This window comes from Carettochelys insculpta, chromosome 12 (genome assembly GCF_033958435.1).
Source record: "Carettochelys insculpta isolate YL-2023 chromosome 12, ASM3395843v1, whole genome shotgun sequence".
Lineage (NCBI taxonomy): Eukaryota > Metazoa > Chordata > Testudines > Carettochelyidae > Carettochelys > Carettochelys insculpta.
Window position 1 is genome coordinate 8968259 of NC_134148.1, and position 15350 is coordinate 8983608.

A 15350-nucleotide genomic window follows, 5' to 3' on the forward strand; every position below is an offset into this window, starting at 1 on the left:
GTGGTGGACAGCCTATCTTGTGGAGCAGTTTGAACAGTGCCTCCCTGCTGACCAAGTCGAAGGCCTTGGTCAGGTCGATGAAGGCAATATAGAGTGGCTTCCTCTGCTCCCTGCATTTCTCCCGCGCTGCCTCAGAGAGAAGACCATGTCAACGGTAGATCTCTCTGCGCGGAATCCGCACTGTGATTTGGGATACACCCTCTCAGCAATCTTCTGGAGTCTGCCGAGGATGACGTGAGCGAACAGTTTACCAGTGATGCTTAGGAGGGAGATTCCATGGTAATTGCTGCAATCGCTTCAGTCTCGTTTGTTCTTATACAAGGTTATGATGTTAGCGTTGCGCATATCCTGTGGAACCTCTACCTCTCTCCAGCACAGGCACAGTAGCTAATGTAGGGGTTCCAGGAGGGTGTCCGTGGCACACCTGATTACCTCTGGTGGTATACCATCCTGGCCTGGGGCCTTTCCTACTGCAATGCTGTTGATGGCTTTCTTCAGTTCGTCCACAGTTGGTTCCTGATCCAGTTTGTCCATTACTGGTAGGAGCTCGACGGTATTGAGGGCTGTATCAACCACAATGTTCTCGTGTGAGTACAGCTCGGAGTAGTGCTCGAACCAGCTCTCCATCTGTTTGGCTTTGTCAGCGATGATTTCACCAGATTTGGATTTCAGAGGTGTCATCTTGTTCTGGGTGGGTCCTAATGCCTTCTTGATGCCCTTGTACATTCACCTGAGATTACCAGAGTCAGCACTGGTTTGGACGCTGCTGCATAGCTCAAGCCAGTAGTTGTTGGCACAGCGCCTGGCTGTCTGCTGTACTGTTTTTCTGGCTGCTCTGAGTGCTTGCAGGGTACTCTGGCTCGGTGAGTGTTTGTACTCCAGGAGTGCAGCGTGCTTCTTTTCGATGGCTGGAATCATCTCATCAGAGTTAGCTTTGAACCAGTCATTTGTGTTTCTAGCTCTTCTTCCAAACACCGACAAAGCCGTGTTGTAAATTGTATCCCTCAGATGCTGCCATCTGGATGTCACATTGGCACCCCCAGGGCTACTGTGCAGATTCTCCTCGAGGGTCACTCTGAACTTTTTGGCTCTCTCTGAGTTTGCCGTCTTTCTGGCATCAATGCGGGGCCTTCCAGTTGGTTTAGAGTGGTACAGCTTCTTGGGTCTCACCTTGAGTTTGGAGCAAACTAGTGAGTGACCCATATTGCAGTCGGCACTATGATAGCTGTGTGTCAGAAGGACATTTTTGAGGTTATCACATCTAGTGATGATCATGTCTAGTTGATGCCACTTTTTCGAGCGTGGGTGTCTCCATGACACTCTGTGCTGTGGCTTGGTTTGGAAAAATGTGTTTGTGATCCACAGATTGTGGCACGTGCAAAGTTCGAGAAGACGCTGTCCGTTTTCATTCATTTTTCCCACACTGAAGTGGCCTAAGCAGGAAGGCCATGAGTCACAATCGGCTCCAACTCTCGCACTGAAGTCACCCAAAATGTACAGTTGTTCGTGAGCAGGTGTTTGCGCTATGGCAGCACTAAGCATGTCATAGAACTTGTCTTTTACTTCTGGTGTGGCGTACAGGGTTGGAGCATAAGCGCTGATCAGGTGGACAGGACCGGCGCAAGTTTGAAGTATGACCTGAAGGAGTCTTTCTGATCCACCCATGACTAATTCCACCATTTGTAGAAGGGTGTTTCTGATGGCAAAGCCAACAGCATGCTTCCTTGGTTCATCTTGGGCTTTACCCTGATGGAAAAAGGTGTAGTCCTTTTCCTTTAGAGATCCCGAATCTGTGAGTCGCGTCTCTTGCAGAGCAGCAATGTCAACATGGAGCCTCTTCAGTTCCTCAATGATGACAGTGGTCTTTCGGGTGTTGCTTATGTCGTGAAGATCTTCAGTCAAACTGGTCAGCATGGTCCGCACATTCCAGCAAGCAAGCTTAAAACTTTGATGGTTTCCTTTTCTTGTTGATTTTCTTATTGGTTTGCCTGGTGCTCAAATTTCAGTCACTTGTCAAGTTTGGGAACCTTAAGCCTCATGCACCCAGTGAGGCAGGTGAACTGTAGCGGGACAGTACCCTTCTGGGTGGGGGCTGCCCAGCTTGAGGAGGGCGGTGACTGTCCAGTGAGATGTGATGATCTCTCCCACCGTCGAAGGCAACCCCTGGCACTTGTTCTCTATGCCAATTGAGCAAGAGCTTATAACCTGTATCTGTTACCTCCCATGTTGGTTCAACGCTGTTAAGCGTTGCTGGAGTACCTCTCCAGGCGCGAGCCTGGGCAATTTTTTTTGGGATCCTGGGCTGCCCAGATGCCAGTGTCCCCCTCTCGGCTTTATTGATATAGTCCAAAGGAGAGGATAATCTCTTCGTCTGGTACCAGCTCAGCTGCAGGAGTTGCCGGGTCAATGCCAGAAGTTGGCACAGAACCACCGTAGGACTCCCCTCCAGATTTTCTGTCAGGGTTTACTCCCTTAGCCTTGCTCCTTCCCAGGATAACCCACAAGGCAGTGGGGTGGTTACTAATTAAGAGCTTTGAAACAGAGCAGGACAAAAACCACTTCACATTCAAATCAAGAGAAGAAAGCGGGAGTAGCTATGCCACACTCTCAGAAAACCATCGTCATGCATAGTCCATCAGTTCTCAAATGGTACCTGCAAAGAGGACCTTGGTCAACATGGAAGAAGATCTACTGAGACTGAAGGACAACAACTGGGGTACTCCTGGGGTCTGTAGAAGTTTTGTCCAAAGAGAGAGTGAAGTAGAGACCTGTAGATGACCTATGCTTCATCCAGAGTAAGTTTTAAGTCATCAGTTATGTTTGTATTAAACACAGAGATAGCTAAAATATGATTACCAATGTTTGTAATTTTGTGGGAGTACAGAAAAGTAGGACTGTGCTAAATCTGTTCCAAAATAAAGGGTGCATAGTCAGCAAATGGAATGTACCTAAGATGACTTTCAGAGGTCCAGGAGTTTATGTTGTAATAAGTCCATTGCCCTTGCTCTCTCCATCCCCAGTACTCACACTGTAAACTCCTTTTTGGTCTCTGTTCCCTGTGTTTCCTAAATAAAAATGCATGGTTTCAGAAAAACAGGATTTTTATTGTTTGTGTCAACTGTGTTTGGGAAGGGTGTGTGTGGGCTACAACCCAGTACACATACAGTAGAGGGCAAGCAACATACATAAGTATCACCTCATTGTCTGGTCATTCATGAAACTGTTCCAAAGTCTCTAATTCACAGTGCACCTTAATGTACTCTCCTTATTGCCCAGGTATCTGGCTGCTCATAATTAGCCCTTCAAACATACATTATGGAGCACAAAGCAATCCACAACAATAATGGGAATATTCCTTCTGCTGAGATCCATTCTAGTCAATAAACTATGAAACTGTGTCTTTAAATGGCCAAAGACACATTCTACCATCATTCTGCACTTGCTCAGCCTTAGTTGAACTGTTCTTTAGTGCTGTGCAGACTGCCTGTGTGCAGTTTCATGAGCCAGAGGAGCAAGGGGTAGGCTGGGTCTCCAAGGATTATTACAGGTGTTTCAACATCTGCAATGGTAATTTTCCAGTCTGGGAAGAAAGTTCCATCTTGCAGCTCTCTGAAGAGAATGGGGTTCCTAAAGATGATTGCATCATGCACCTTTCCCGACCACCCCATAAGAACATAAGAATGGCCATACTGGGTCAGACCAAAGGTCCATCAAGCCCAGCATCCCATCTGCCGACGGTGGCCAATGCCAGGTGCCCCAGAGAAGGAGAACAGAAGACAATGATCAAGTGATTTATCTCCTGCCATCCATCTCCTGCCCTTGTTCTGAAGGCTAGGGCACCATACTTTATCCCTGGCTAATAGCCATTTATGGACCTAACCTGCAAAAATTTATCAAGCTCTTTTTTAAACCCTAATAGAGTCCTGGCCTTCACAGCCTCCTCGGGCAAGGAGTTCCACAGGTTGACTGTGCGCTGTGTGAAGAAAAATTTCCTTTTATTAGTTTTGAACCTACTACCCATCAATTTCATTTGGTGTCCCCTAGTTCTTGTATTATGGGAAAAGGTAAATAATTTTTCTATATTCACTTTCTCCACACCATTCATGATTTTATATACCTCTATCATATCGCCCCTCAATCGCCTTTTTTCCAAACTGAAAAGTCCCAGTCTCTCTAGCCTCTCCCCATATGGGACCCTTTCCAAGCCCCTAATCATCTTAGTCGCCCTTTTCTGAACCTTTTCTAATGCCAATATATCTTTTTTGAGGTGAGGAGACCACATCTGCACGCAGTACTCGAGATGTGGGCGTACCATAGTTTTATATAGGGGAAGTATGATATCTTTTGTCTTATTATCGATCCCTTTTTTAATAATTCCTAACATCCTATTTGCCTTACTAACTGCCGCTGCACACTGCGTGGATGTCTTCAGAGAACTATCCACTATAACTCCAAGATCCCTTTCCTGATCTGTCGTAGCTAAATTTGACCCCATCATGTAGTACGTGTAATTTGGGTTATTTTTTCCAACATGCATTACCTTACACTTGCCCACATTAAATTTCATTTGCCATTTTGCTGCCCAATCACTCAGTTTGCTGAGATCTTTTTGTAGTTCTTCACAATCCCTTTTGCTTTTGACTGTCCTGAACAACTTGGTGTCATCTGCAAACTTTGCCACCTCACTGCTTACCTCATTTTCTAGATCATTGATGAACAAGTTGAACAGGATCGGTCCCAGGACTGACCCCTGGGGAACACCACTAGTTACCCCCCTCCATTGTGAAAATTTACCATTTATTCCAACCCTTTGTTTTCTGTCTTTTAACCAATTCCCGATCCATGAAAGGACCTTTCCTCCTATCCCATGACCACCTAATTTACATAAAAGCCTTTGGTGTGGGACCGTGTCAAAGGCTTTCTGGAAATCTAGGTATATTATGTCCACTGGGTGCCCCTTGTCCGCATGTTTATTAACCCCTTCAAAGAATTCTAATAGATTAGACCCCACCTTGATGTCAGTGAAACAATCTACCAGCACCTATCTTGTGACCCACCAGCACCTACACCACCATTAAGTAGTACCCCTTGCAGTTTATGCCTATTTTGGCAAAGTGGTCTGGTATCAAGGAAGGGATATGTGTTCCATTTACAATTCCACCACAATTAGGGAACACCACTGGGGCAAAGCCATCCACTAGGTCTTGCACATTTCCCAGAGTCATTATCCTTCCTAGCAGAAGGGTGTTGATTGTCCTGGCTACTTGGATTACAACAGCTCTCACTGTAGATTTACCCACTTTAATTGTTTCCCAACTGTCTGGTAGCAGTCTGGGTTTTCAAGCTTCCACAGGGCTATTGCCACTTGCTTCTAAAGGGTCAGAGCAGGTCTCATTTGGGTCTTGCTGAACTTCAGGGTACAGGAAAGCAATTCACAGAGTTCCATGAATGTGGCCTTATGCATGCAAAAGTTTTGTAGCTCCTTGTCATCATCCCATAGCTGCATAATTATGTGGTCTCACCAGTCTGTGCTTGTCTCCTGTGAGCAATTTGTCATTCCAGTCTGTCAGGAGGCCTGACCGCTGCTGCTAGCATATGCCCATTGCTATACTCAGTTGGTTTCTGAATGTCTGTGTTCATGACGCTATCATGTTCTTCTTTACGTCAGCAGCTTTAGTTGTTCACAATGTTTGTCACAGCAGTTTGCAGCTGAGTGTGGTCCATGCTTGCCATATTATGGCATCTGCATAGATAACCAGGGAAAAAAGGGCACAGAAAGATTGTTTGCCATTTCTTTCAAGCAGAGAGGGAGGGAGAAAATAAGTACATCATAAAAAGGAGATGGCGCACCCAGAATCACCCACTGCAGTGATTTTGTCCCATTAGGCATTGGAAGCCTAATCCAGAATACAGATGAGTGGTAGCAACTGTGGATGGCTACCTATAATGCATCACTGTCAAAATTGAAGGTAGCCACATTACTGGGGAGGCACAGTCTTGACTGCATGTGCCCAGTGAGGACATGCACCTTCAACTGTAAATTTAGAACATATAACACCATAGGGTCAAACTGTGTATTCAGTTGGCCACCAGAGGGAGCTCTATGACTATAATATAAACAATGTGGTAGCCATGTCTGTCCCAGAGACAGGGTGGGTCAGGTAACTTCTAAGTTGATCCAATATGACCATACCCACCTTGTCTCTATAATAAGCAAATGGACAATGGTCAGATAACTGACAATGACCAACATAAAACGAATGCTGAAACAGATTTCAAAGTGCTTTCTCAGTTCACAGTAAACTTCATGGCTCCATTAACAAAATCATAAATAATTGGTTCTTCTACATTTTTCGAATTAAAGCAGTAGAAGGAAAGAAAACTGGCCAAATGTTTGGCCAGAAATTTGCACAGCTTTTAAATTAGTCTGTTATATGTGATGCAAAGGGGGAGGACAAAAGCAAAGTTGACATATGACTGCAGAACCACTTAAATGCTTAACACAGCATTTCAAATAGGCACTGAGTTGAGATTTACCCAGAACAACTAAAATTAACTGCCCCTACTGTTGCCATTCATAATGTTCCATTCAACAGTCTCTAAGTACAATCTCTGGGCATATATATTGTATGAATAGTAAAAATAGCCACAGTGTATCACTCCTCCACTCCATGAAAGCAACCCTCTGACAATAAACACTCCCCTCCAATAGAAGAACCAAGTCAGAGCCTATCTGTGTAGGGTTACCATATAAAAAAAGAGGATGCCCCTGCTAGGGACTGTATCTGTATCAGTATCTACCAACTCACCTTGTATTAATGTGTTATAGTATATATAGTACATTAAGAGGAGATGAGTTGGTAGATACTGATACAGGTACACTCCCTCTCAGACATAGCCTCTTTTTTTGAAAGGTCAAACAAGACAACCCTATGTCTGTGAGTGCACCCATTTGACACGTGGCACTTTCAGGACAGCACTCCAGAATTCCCTTTGCCTTCTGTGCCGTATGCAGTGAGTCTCAACGTTCTTTCCATGATTGTCTGCTGTCATTGTCATGGCTCTCACTGGTAAACAAGCACATCTGGGGACTAGATCAGGTAATGGAAAACCTCTTTGGGAGGCATAGTTCAGAAAACACCTCAGACAATTTCTGGTGGGGTTTCCAGGGTGGGGAAATGCAGAGTAAGCATTAGCTATATAAGCTATATTATCTATATATGTTTAGATTGCATTCTTCACAGTTCATCCTCCAGTGTCATTGCTTTTATCACCTTCATCATTCCAGAGCCATTGGATCTCACTGACATCTTTGAAGTGAATGGCCAATGAAACATGATGTGCTGACAGTCCTAAGACTGATTACTTTTTCTGTCCCCAGTGCAGAAACAAACAAGGTGAAGCATATGTCTACACTACAGCATAAAGCTGATTTTAAAGGATTTAGCATGATTTTATAATTGTAAAGGCCCAAAAAAAAACTTACTTGGTGGCTCCTCATAAATCCTGTGCATGGAAAAAGCCTTTTAAAGCAGGAAGAGCTCATGCTGGCCATGCCAGTGTCTGGGATCAGGATCTGCACATCCTAGTAGCCACATGAGAAATACCTGCAAATACCATTAGGTCAATTTTAAGGGGCACTAAAGTCAACTTTTTTGCCCCACCCTTCTCAGGGGGGTGCAATGCCAAGTTTGATTTAAAAAGTTAAATTAATGCTAGTGTGGAAATAGCGTTATTTTAAATCAATTTTATTAAGCTCCAGCGGTATCGCATAATGCCCCCAATGTGTCCATTCTGGCTGCTTTCACCTCTATAGTTCTCCAAGTGTGCAGCAAGTAGGTAACAGGAAGCCTGGGAATTTGAATTCATTTGCTTTCTGGACAGCATGGCTAGCACACCCCAAGAGTGATCACATGTAGCCATGAGTTCTCAGCGTTCTAGTTCTCAGAGTTCTCAGGGTCACAAAAGAGATGCAGCATGGAGCCATCAGGAGATCCGGAATCTCATTGGGGTGTGTGGGGATGAATCTGTGCTGAGTAAACTGCGAACCAGAAAAGAAAAGTGACAGCAATGAAGGGTTCGGTGGCACCTTATAAGTAGTATAAGGGGTCTACCATCAATCAAACTTTAGCCACGCCCCTTTCCCCTTTAGCCCTGACCCTTTCACAGGGCATTCCGCCCCCAGGCATTTTAGCTCTGCCCACCTGTCACCGGAAGTCCCGCTCTCGCACGTCACTTCTGGGGGCGTGGCCTACCATTAACCAAACTTTAGCCACGCCCCCATTTCCATTTAGCCACGCCCCTTTTACCAGAAGTCCACCCAGCCCTTTTAGCTCCACCCACCCCATTAATGGAGGTCCCACCCCCTTAACCCTTTCGCCCCCTCCCTCCTGTCACTGGAAGTTTCGCCACCTGCCATTTTAGCTCCGCCCACCTGTCACTGGAAGTCCCAACCCAGCCCTTTTAGCTCCGCCCACCCCCATCTCCGGAAGTTCCACCCCCTTAACCCTTTCGCCCCTCCCTCTGTACCGGAAGTTCCGCCCCAACCCTTTAGGCACACCCCCTGTACTGGAAGACGTGCCCTTGGGGTAGTAGTCCGTTCGGGTCAAGTGGGACACATGACTGGAATTAAAGGGTGTCATGTGACACCTCGAAGGACTCGCCCCGCCACCCTCTGCCAATCGGAGCATAGTGCTACCCCCAGAAAGAGGCCATCTTTTTCCAAGAGCATGTGTTTCAGAAATCGTGCAAACGCTGAGTGGGAAGATGGACTCCTTCACCACCCCTGCCAGAAGTTCGGACTTTGTTCATGTGCTGACGGGTCTCCGCCACATGTGGAGAAAGCGCTACATCAGCGACAGCTCCGGGGGGGGCAGTAGCCAAGGGGAGCCCTTTGACCCAACCCTTGCTGACGGATACACCAGAACCCGACCCCCAAACCCAACCACTCTCAAGGCAGCCCGACAAGGTAGACGGTCTCTCTTTGTCCACCCCTATGGAGGAAGGCGGGCGCAGCTTGCAGGAGTCGGACAAGGAGAACGGAAAAGAAGCCAAAGAGGTAAAAAACGAATGAGCGAGGTTGAGGTGGGTATAATGGGATTTTGTGTTAAAAAAAAAAACCTAAAAAGACCATAGGATCTTACATTATTTTCTTTCTGGCAATCTCTCCACAGCTCGATGAGTCCTTCCTAGAGGACCCTAAAACCCAGGACAACGTTGTATCAGAGAACGAAGATGAAATGAGCCCACCTTGTTTTTGCTGAACACCAATAAAAACCACTGAAGATAATGCCAAGGATGATGGCTATGAGGAATTTACGAAGAGGCTTGGTGTGGAACTGGCTGAGCCAGTACCACGTCATCACTGTAAAAAAGTTATGCGTTTGATTGTACGTGTTGCTGTTTATGCTGTCCTTAAGCACTGCCTCAGGGAAAAGCTTTTTGAAGATTGTGAAGGCTGTGTCATAGGTGCACAAGGCCAAAGGCACCATGACTGTGTGACTTGGACTTCTGAAGATATAAACTGCAAGCTTAAGGACCTGTGTACTGAACTGTGTTTGGAAAGCTTGTTAAATACTGTTATTGTCGTAGGTTACGCTATGCAATGTCTGTGTTTAACTCAAGAACATTTAGCGCAAGGGGTGACCTTGGTAAACGCAGTGCAATTTAATCAAGAGCCTTACAGCCTTTTAAAGAAAATGACCAAACCAGAAGACGCTTGCTTGGAGCTTTATATTGACCGCATGGTGCTTACAAAAAGTTACAGAACCCTGCTTAAGAAAAAAACTATTTGTAGGATATCTAAAAGGATTAAGTTAGAAAATGGAGAAGGATCATATATGAGATACAAAACTTGGCAGTTGTAAATATAAACAAGTATTGAAAAGAGTTTTTGCAACAATCTGTTTTTCTGTTAGAAGGTTTGCATGGCCTTTAAATGAGTAAGTTTGGGTGGAAGACCATGGTCTGCATGTCTTTTTAAAATAAATAAGTTTTGTGAGACCCCAGCTAGCTCTTGTATTTTTGTGTAAAGGGCCCCCATTTACAGAAAAAACCCTGAAAGGGCTATAGTATAACCTTTTGGGGGGAACCCTCCAGAAAGGTGTTTTTAAAAAAAAAAAAAAAAAGCTGAATAAGCCAGGGACATATGCTTGGAAACAATAGAGCTGACTCACCCTGTTGAATTTAATGGTTTAACCACACCTCACTAAATAGCCAGGGTGCTCTACTCAATGGCTGGGGCTAGGTGTGACCACTTACCCTTGCTGAGGTTAGTGTCCACTAATTAAATTCAATGGGCATACATTAAGAGAAGAGGTTGGATGGGTATAGGAGGGGTTTGAGCTCTGATGATGAATATAAACTGAATGAAACCTCAGGCCCTATTGGACAGTTTAACTGTTACCTTGGCTTTTGTAAAACTCTGTTGGGCAGTTTTAAATAAAACCTCAGGAGCTGACTAAAGGCTATGAGCCACCCTAACAACTCAGGGACATTAAAACAATATATTTAAAACCCCCAAAACTGCAATGTTTCAAGAGTTCCAATTTTTCCACCATAGTTCAGAACAAGCAATTGTTAAAATTGTCAAACATTAAAAACCTACAGGTATGTGTAGAGTGCTTCCTATGCTTGCTTCTAAAATATGAAATATTTCAAAAAAAAAAAAAAGAGAAAGAACATTCATGGATATTTGCAAAGGGACCCTCATTCAGGAGAGGGTACAGTAACATTAAGGATAGTTATGCATGATGATTTACTGTTTAATACTATAAGAATGTACTGCAAGGCTCTGGTTTCCATTAAAACAGGAAAAAAAAATGTATTTTAAACTGAAAGCAAAAATTGCCAAAAAGATTAAAAAACTGTCGTGCAGTCAACCCCATCAGAAAAGGAGAGCATTAGGGAGGGGTGGTGATTTAATCAACTTGATTGACTTTTATTTTTGAAAAAAGAGTTAAAATGATATAAAAACCTCAGGGATGTGGAGCAACTTCTCTTTTCACCAGAAACTATTTTGAGCTGAAGTGCTGTTGGATCTCAGGACCAGGTATGTGGCTTGCTTTAAAATTGAAAATTAAATTTTGTATTATTACTTGTCCATGTTGGGCTTACTAAATAAGGATGCCTGTCTTTTTTTTTTTTTAAACAGTGTGTTTTGTTTAGCATGGAACCAGCAACTTCAAGATGTATTTTAACAAACCAAGGTAAAACTAATTTTTAACTATAGTAGTGCTTAGTGCTGTTAATTAGTTTTAAAAAATGTAATATAAAACTTTGATGCATTTTGGGGAATAATACTTTTTTGGTCCTTTATTTCATAGGCCCAAATACATATGGGGAAAAACAGAAGAGCCCTGTGACACCATGCCTTTACCCTGTGGTAGAAGGTAACTTTCTGTAACTGTGGTGCTTCCTTTTAATTAGTTGTAATGTGCTCTTTGATTTAGGGAAGGTGGGGGGGCTCTGCATTTATAGGTGTTTATGGGTGTTATGTTTTTTAAAAAGTATATGGTTAGCAAACTGCTGTTTTTGAGTGCTTGGTGGGTTTCTTATTTGTGCAAAATGTGTTTTTTAAAATAAATGTTCAGTTTTGTGTTGGGGACCTATGCTGAGATAAGTGGGGGTTTACAGTATTTTTGTTTTAAAGCATTTTGAGTTTGTATTTTGCAAAAATGTGCTTTTTCATTTTAAAAGTGCTTGTGCTACAGAGCAGCGTGTTTTTTTTTTAAAAGTACTTTGCAAACTGTTGGTTTAAGGTGTTTGAAATGGCATGGGGTTAGGGTTTTACTTTTAAACAATTATTGTTGCTAGAAGTTTTTAAACTCTCTCTGTGTGTGTGTGTGTGTGTGTGTGTGTGTGTGTCTTAGCAAACTCCTGGTTTAGAGTGCTTGGTGGGTTTCTTATTTGTGCAAAATGTGTTTTTTAAAATAAACATTTTGTGTTGGGGACCTATGCTAGAGATAAGTCGGGGTTTACAGTATTTTTGTTTTAAAGCTGTTTAGGTTTGTATTTTGCAAAAATGTGCTTTTTAATTTTAAAAATGCTTGTGTTGCAGAGCAATGTGTTGTGGCTTTTTTTTTAAGTACTTTGTTGCAAACTGTTGGTTTAATGTGTTTTATAATGTATGTTTTTTGCTTCACAGTAAGGTCACAAAATGAGACACCCTCAGAACAGAAGGCAAACAAACTCAAAAGAAAAAGGAAAGAGACAACTGAAAATGAAAATTCACCGGCATCAAGGACTGATGGATGGATGAAGCCCAGTAAATATCTGTTATATTTATATATTGCTTATTGTTTTTTGTTTTGAATGAGGGTTTGTTTTATTAAGTAAAATACATAGGCGTAGATGAGAAAAAATGGTAAAGTTAAAATCTCTGATGTGTTTTTTAACATTTTTATATGCTCCACCTCAATAGACATGTGCAGCTTTCCTGACAACATCGTAGTCAGAGCCACGGGGACACTTTCACCAGAAATGGAAAAGAATCAGGAATCTATTAGATCATCAACAACGGCAACAGCCACGCAAAGCAGCGCAAGAGCAGAGATGAAGCTGCAGGACAGGCCACAGCTCGTACTCAAGGACAAAACAAAAGACTCTGGTAACAAGCAACCACACCACTCCAGTTTCTCAGAGGTCAACACCACACTGACCCCTGAGGAAACCGTGAGCTAAAACACTTTCATTCACAAACCCGGAGCACATGCTCTAGGGGTTGTGAATAAAAAACCAAGGAGTGACAGCACCACCCCCAAAGAGGGTAGTGTTTATGAGCAATCGAACATGTATTATGGATTAGTCTCCTGCCTTCATCAACTTACTACAACCGTTCTTAACTTTGAAAAGATTTTAGAAAACTCATGCACAGAGTTGTGGCAGCCTGTAATTTCAGGGGGTTTAGATGAAAGGATGGCTAGAAAAAACATTAAAAGGGCAAAATCTCTCATGAATAACTTGAAAGACTTTAAGTTTCTAGAGGGTAGTTCTAAGCAGGCATCACTAGTTGTGGAAAGGGTCAGGGGCAAAAGGGAAATCCTCAGGGGTCCCCACCAGGTAAGGTATAAACAAAAGGGGGGACAGCATTTTGCAGATAAAAAGTTCCAGGCCAAGATCACTGCAAAAATTTTAAAAAAGGCCAAAGAGGTGATGAGGAAAAAATATCAAAATGAGATGCCCCCTACTGGAGGCTTGCAAAATGTCTTATCTGACTGGCGGGGTGGTGAGGAGTCTGTAGATGGGTCCCTGTCTAGTCCTGATGACTCTCGCAGATGCCCCTTTGACTCTGAAATACAATTTTTTGTAGATGTCCCTGATGGGCCCGTAGAAGAACCCCTCAGTTCACCCGAAAATCCAGAGGTGTATATGGAGAGGGTGAGAAGCTGGCAACGGAAAGTACCTAAATTTGGAGGGTCATTGTATTGTGAGGAATTTCGTTTTGTAAATCTCGAGCAAATAAATTCAGCTGAACAGGTTGTTGAAGACATACATAGGGAAATACAGTCAGCTCTTGATGACGTTAATGGAAGGATAGGTCCTGATGATTATGTTCAGTTGTGTTTAGAGAGCCGTAATTTAATCGACCCCTTGTTTTCAGTCAGAAGAACTAGGGATGACCTCTCAGCTGGGGATTTCTTAAGTCAGACCTCAAAGCTGTTACAGAGTAATAGAGAGCTGCAGCTTGATGGGACGTTGCGCCTCATTGCGACACTTATAAAAAACATGGGTGGGGATGGTCGTAGAATTTTAAATTCTATCCTCAGTAGTCAAATCACCCGTAAAAAGAGACGGTATTTAGTAAACCTCATTTATGTCGGTACCAATTTACGTTTTGTGGGCGGACTCTTGGCTGTCATGTCCGACCATAAACCTACGGACACAGAATTGTTAGAGGGGGCGAGAAAGCTGCATGAGAAACTGGGGTGGTCAGATCAAAAGAAGGTTATGCTCAGTGACGTAGTGGCATTTGAGCAGCAGTTAGGAGTTAGCATATGGGTGGTGCTTTATGCTACAAAAGGTGGATGGGGCTTTTTTAAAACAGGGGGCCCTGTGTACCCCAAGACTTTTTTCATGCTTTTGCATAATGAACATTATGGGGTTCTGGATGTTAAAAGTTATTTGGCGCGAACAATTATTGTGAGCTTTGCCAGGCGGTGTATAGTCACGACCGCTCTTGCAGGTATCGTTGCCGTCTCTGCTTGGGCGCAACGTGCTCTGACAACGTGGGCGTGCCGCTGAGATGTCCTATGTGTAGACTGTATTGTTGGTCCAAAGAGTGCTTAGAGAGACACACAGAATGTGCGTTGAAAAAACAAGTCGAATGCCTGTCTAAAACTTTGTGCGACAAGTGTCAGTCTTATGTGGACAAGCAGCACCAGTGTAAAGGGCGTCGCTGTAAGTGGTGTAGGGGCTTGATTGGCAACGTAGATGGCCACCTGTGTTTTACGGACTCTATTAAAAAGCCTGAATTGTCAGAAAAGTACTTTTTTTTTTTTTTTTTTTTTTTTTAATGATTTTGAGTGCATGCAGGGGACTGGATGGCACATACCTAATTATATTTTTGCTATGTCCCTAACCCTGGAAAAATCCTGGGAATTTAAGGGCAACGAGTGCCTTTCTAACTTTGCTAAGACCTTTATGGTCAGAAAGTTCCGTGACTACACATTCATTGCACACAGTTCCAAAGGTTACGATGCCTACTTTGTCATGGGACAGTTACTGAAAGAAAATATGGAAGTAAAACTGATCACTCAGGGTAGTAAATTATTGTGTGTGGAAGTTAGGGCCTTGGGCATTCGTTTTATAGACTGTTTAAGTTTCTTGCCCATGAAGCTTAGCAAGCTGCCGCAGGCTATGGGGTTTGAAGGGTCCAAAGGGTATTTTCCCTTTTTTTTTTTTTTTAAACACTTTAGAAAATCAAAATTACGTGGGACCTATGCCCAGTGTGGAGCACTATGGTGTAGACAGTATGATGCCTGCGGAGAAAACAGAGTTTCTCGACTGGTATCAGAAGCAGAAAGATGAGACTTGCAGAAAGAGCTCACGTATTACTGTCAACAGGATGTTAAAATTTTGAGACAGGCGTGTATGGTATACCGAGAAGAGATCATGAAAATGACAGAAATGGGGGATATAGCAGAGAGAGGCCCTGGTAAATTCACCAAGATAAAACTGTGTATCGATCCTTTCCAGTACATCACACTGGCCTCCATCTGCATGGTGATGTACAGGTTTATGTTTTTGGAGCCTAGCACGATAGCCCTTCTCCCTCCAGACAGTTACCACAGGCAGAAAAAGAGAGATTCGACTCCATGTATTCAGTGGCTTTTGTATATCTCTTACAAGGA

General features: G+C 43.4%; 1 protein-coding gene across 1 annotated transcript; it reads left to right on the forward strand.

Moving 5' to 3' along the window:
• Window positions 1–10124: 10124 nt before the first annotated feature.
• Window positions 10125–14482, forward strand: LOC142019808 (uncharacterized). Its single transcript, XM_075007099.1, has 6 exons — window positions 10125–11050; window positions 11153–11207; window positions 11325–11390; window positions 12146–12265; window positions 12422–12607; window positions 13310–14482. Exons 2-6 carry the CDS (start codon window positions 11168–11170, stop codon window positions 14239–14241), a joined length of 1344 nt encoding a protein of 447 aa, XP_074863200.1. The 5' UTR covers window positions 10125–11050; window positions 11153–11167; the 3' UTR covers window positions 14242–14482.
• Window positions 14483–15350: the final 868 nt, after the last annotated feature.

Excerpts from the sequence above, each read along its gene's own strand:
- LOC142019808 (XM_075007099.1), top strand. The coding sequence starts at position 11,168 with ATGGAACCAGCAACTTCAAGATGTATTTTAACAAACCAAG. Across the intron at positions 11,391-12,145 it reads CCTTTACCCTGTGGTAGAAG|TAAGGTCACAAAATGAGACA; the intron begins GTAACTTTCTGT and ends TTTGCTTCACAG. Across the intron at positions 12,608-13,309 it reads GGACAAAACAAAAGACTCTG|ATGTCCCTGATGGGCCCGTA; the intron begins GTAACAAGCAAC and ends AATTTTTTGTAG.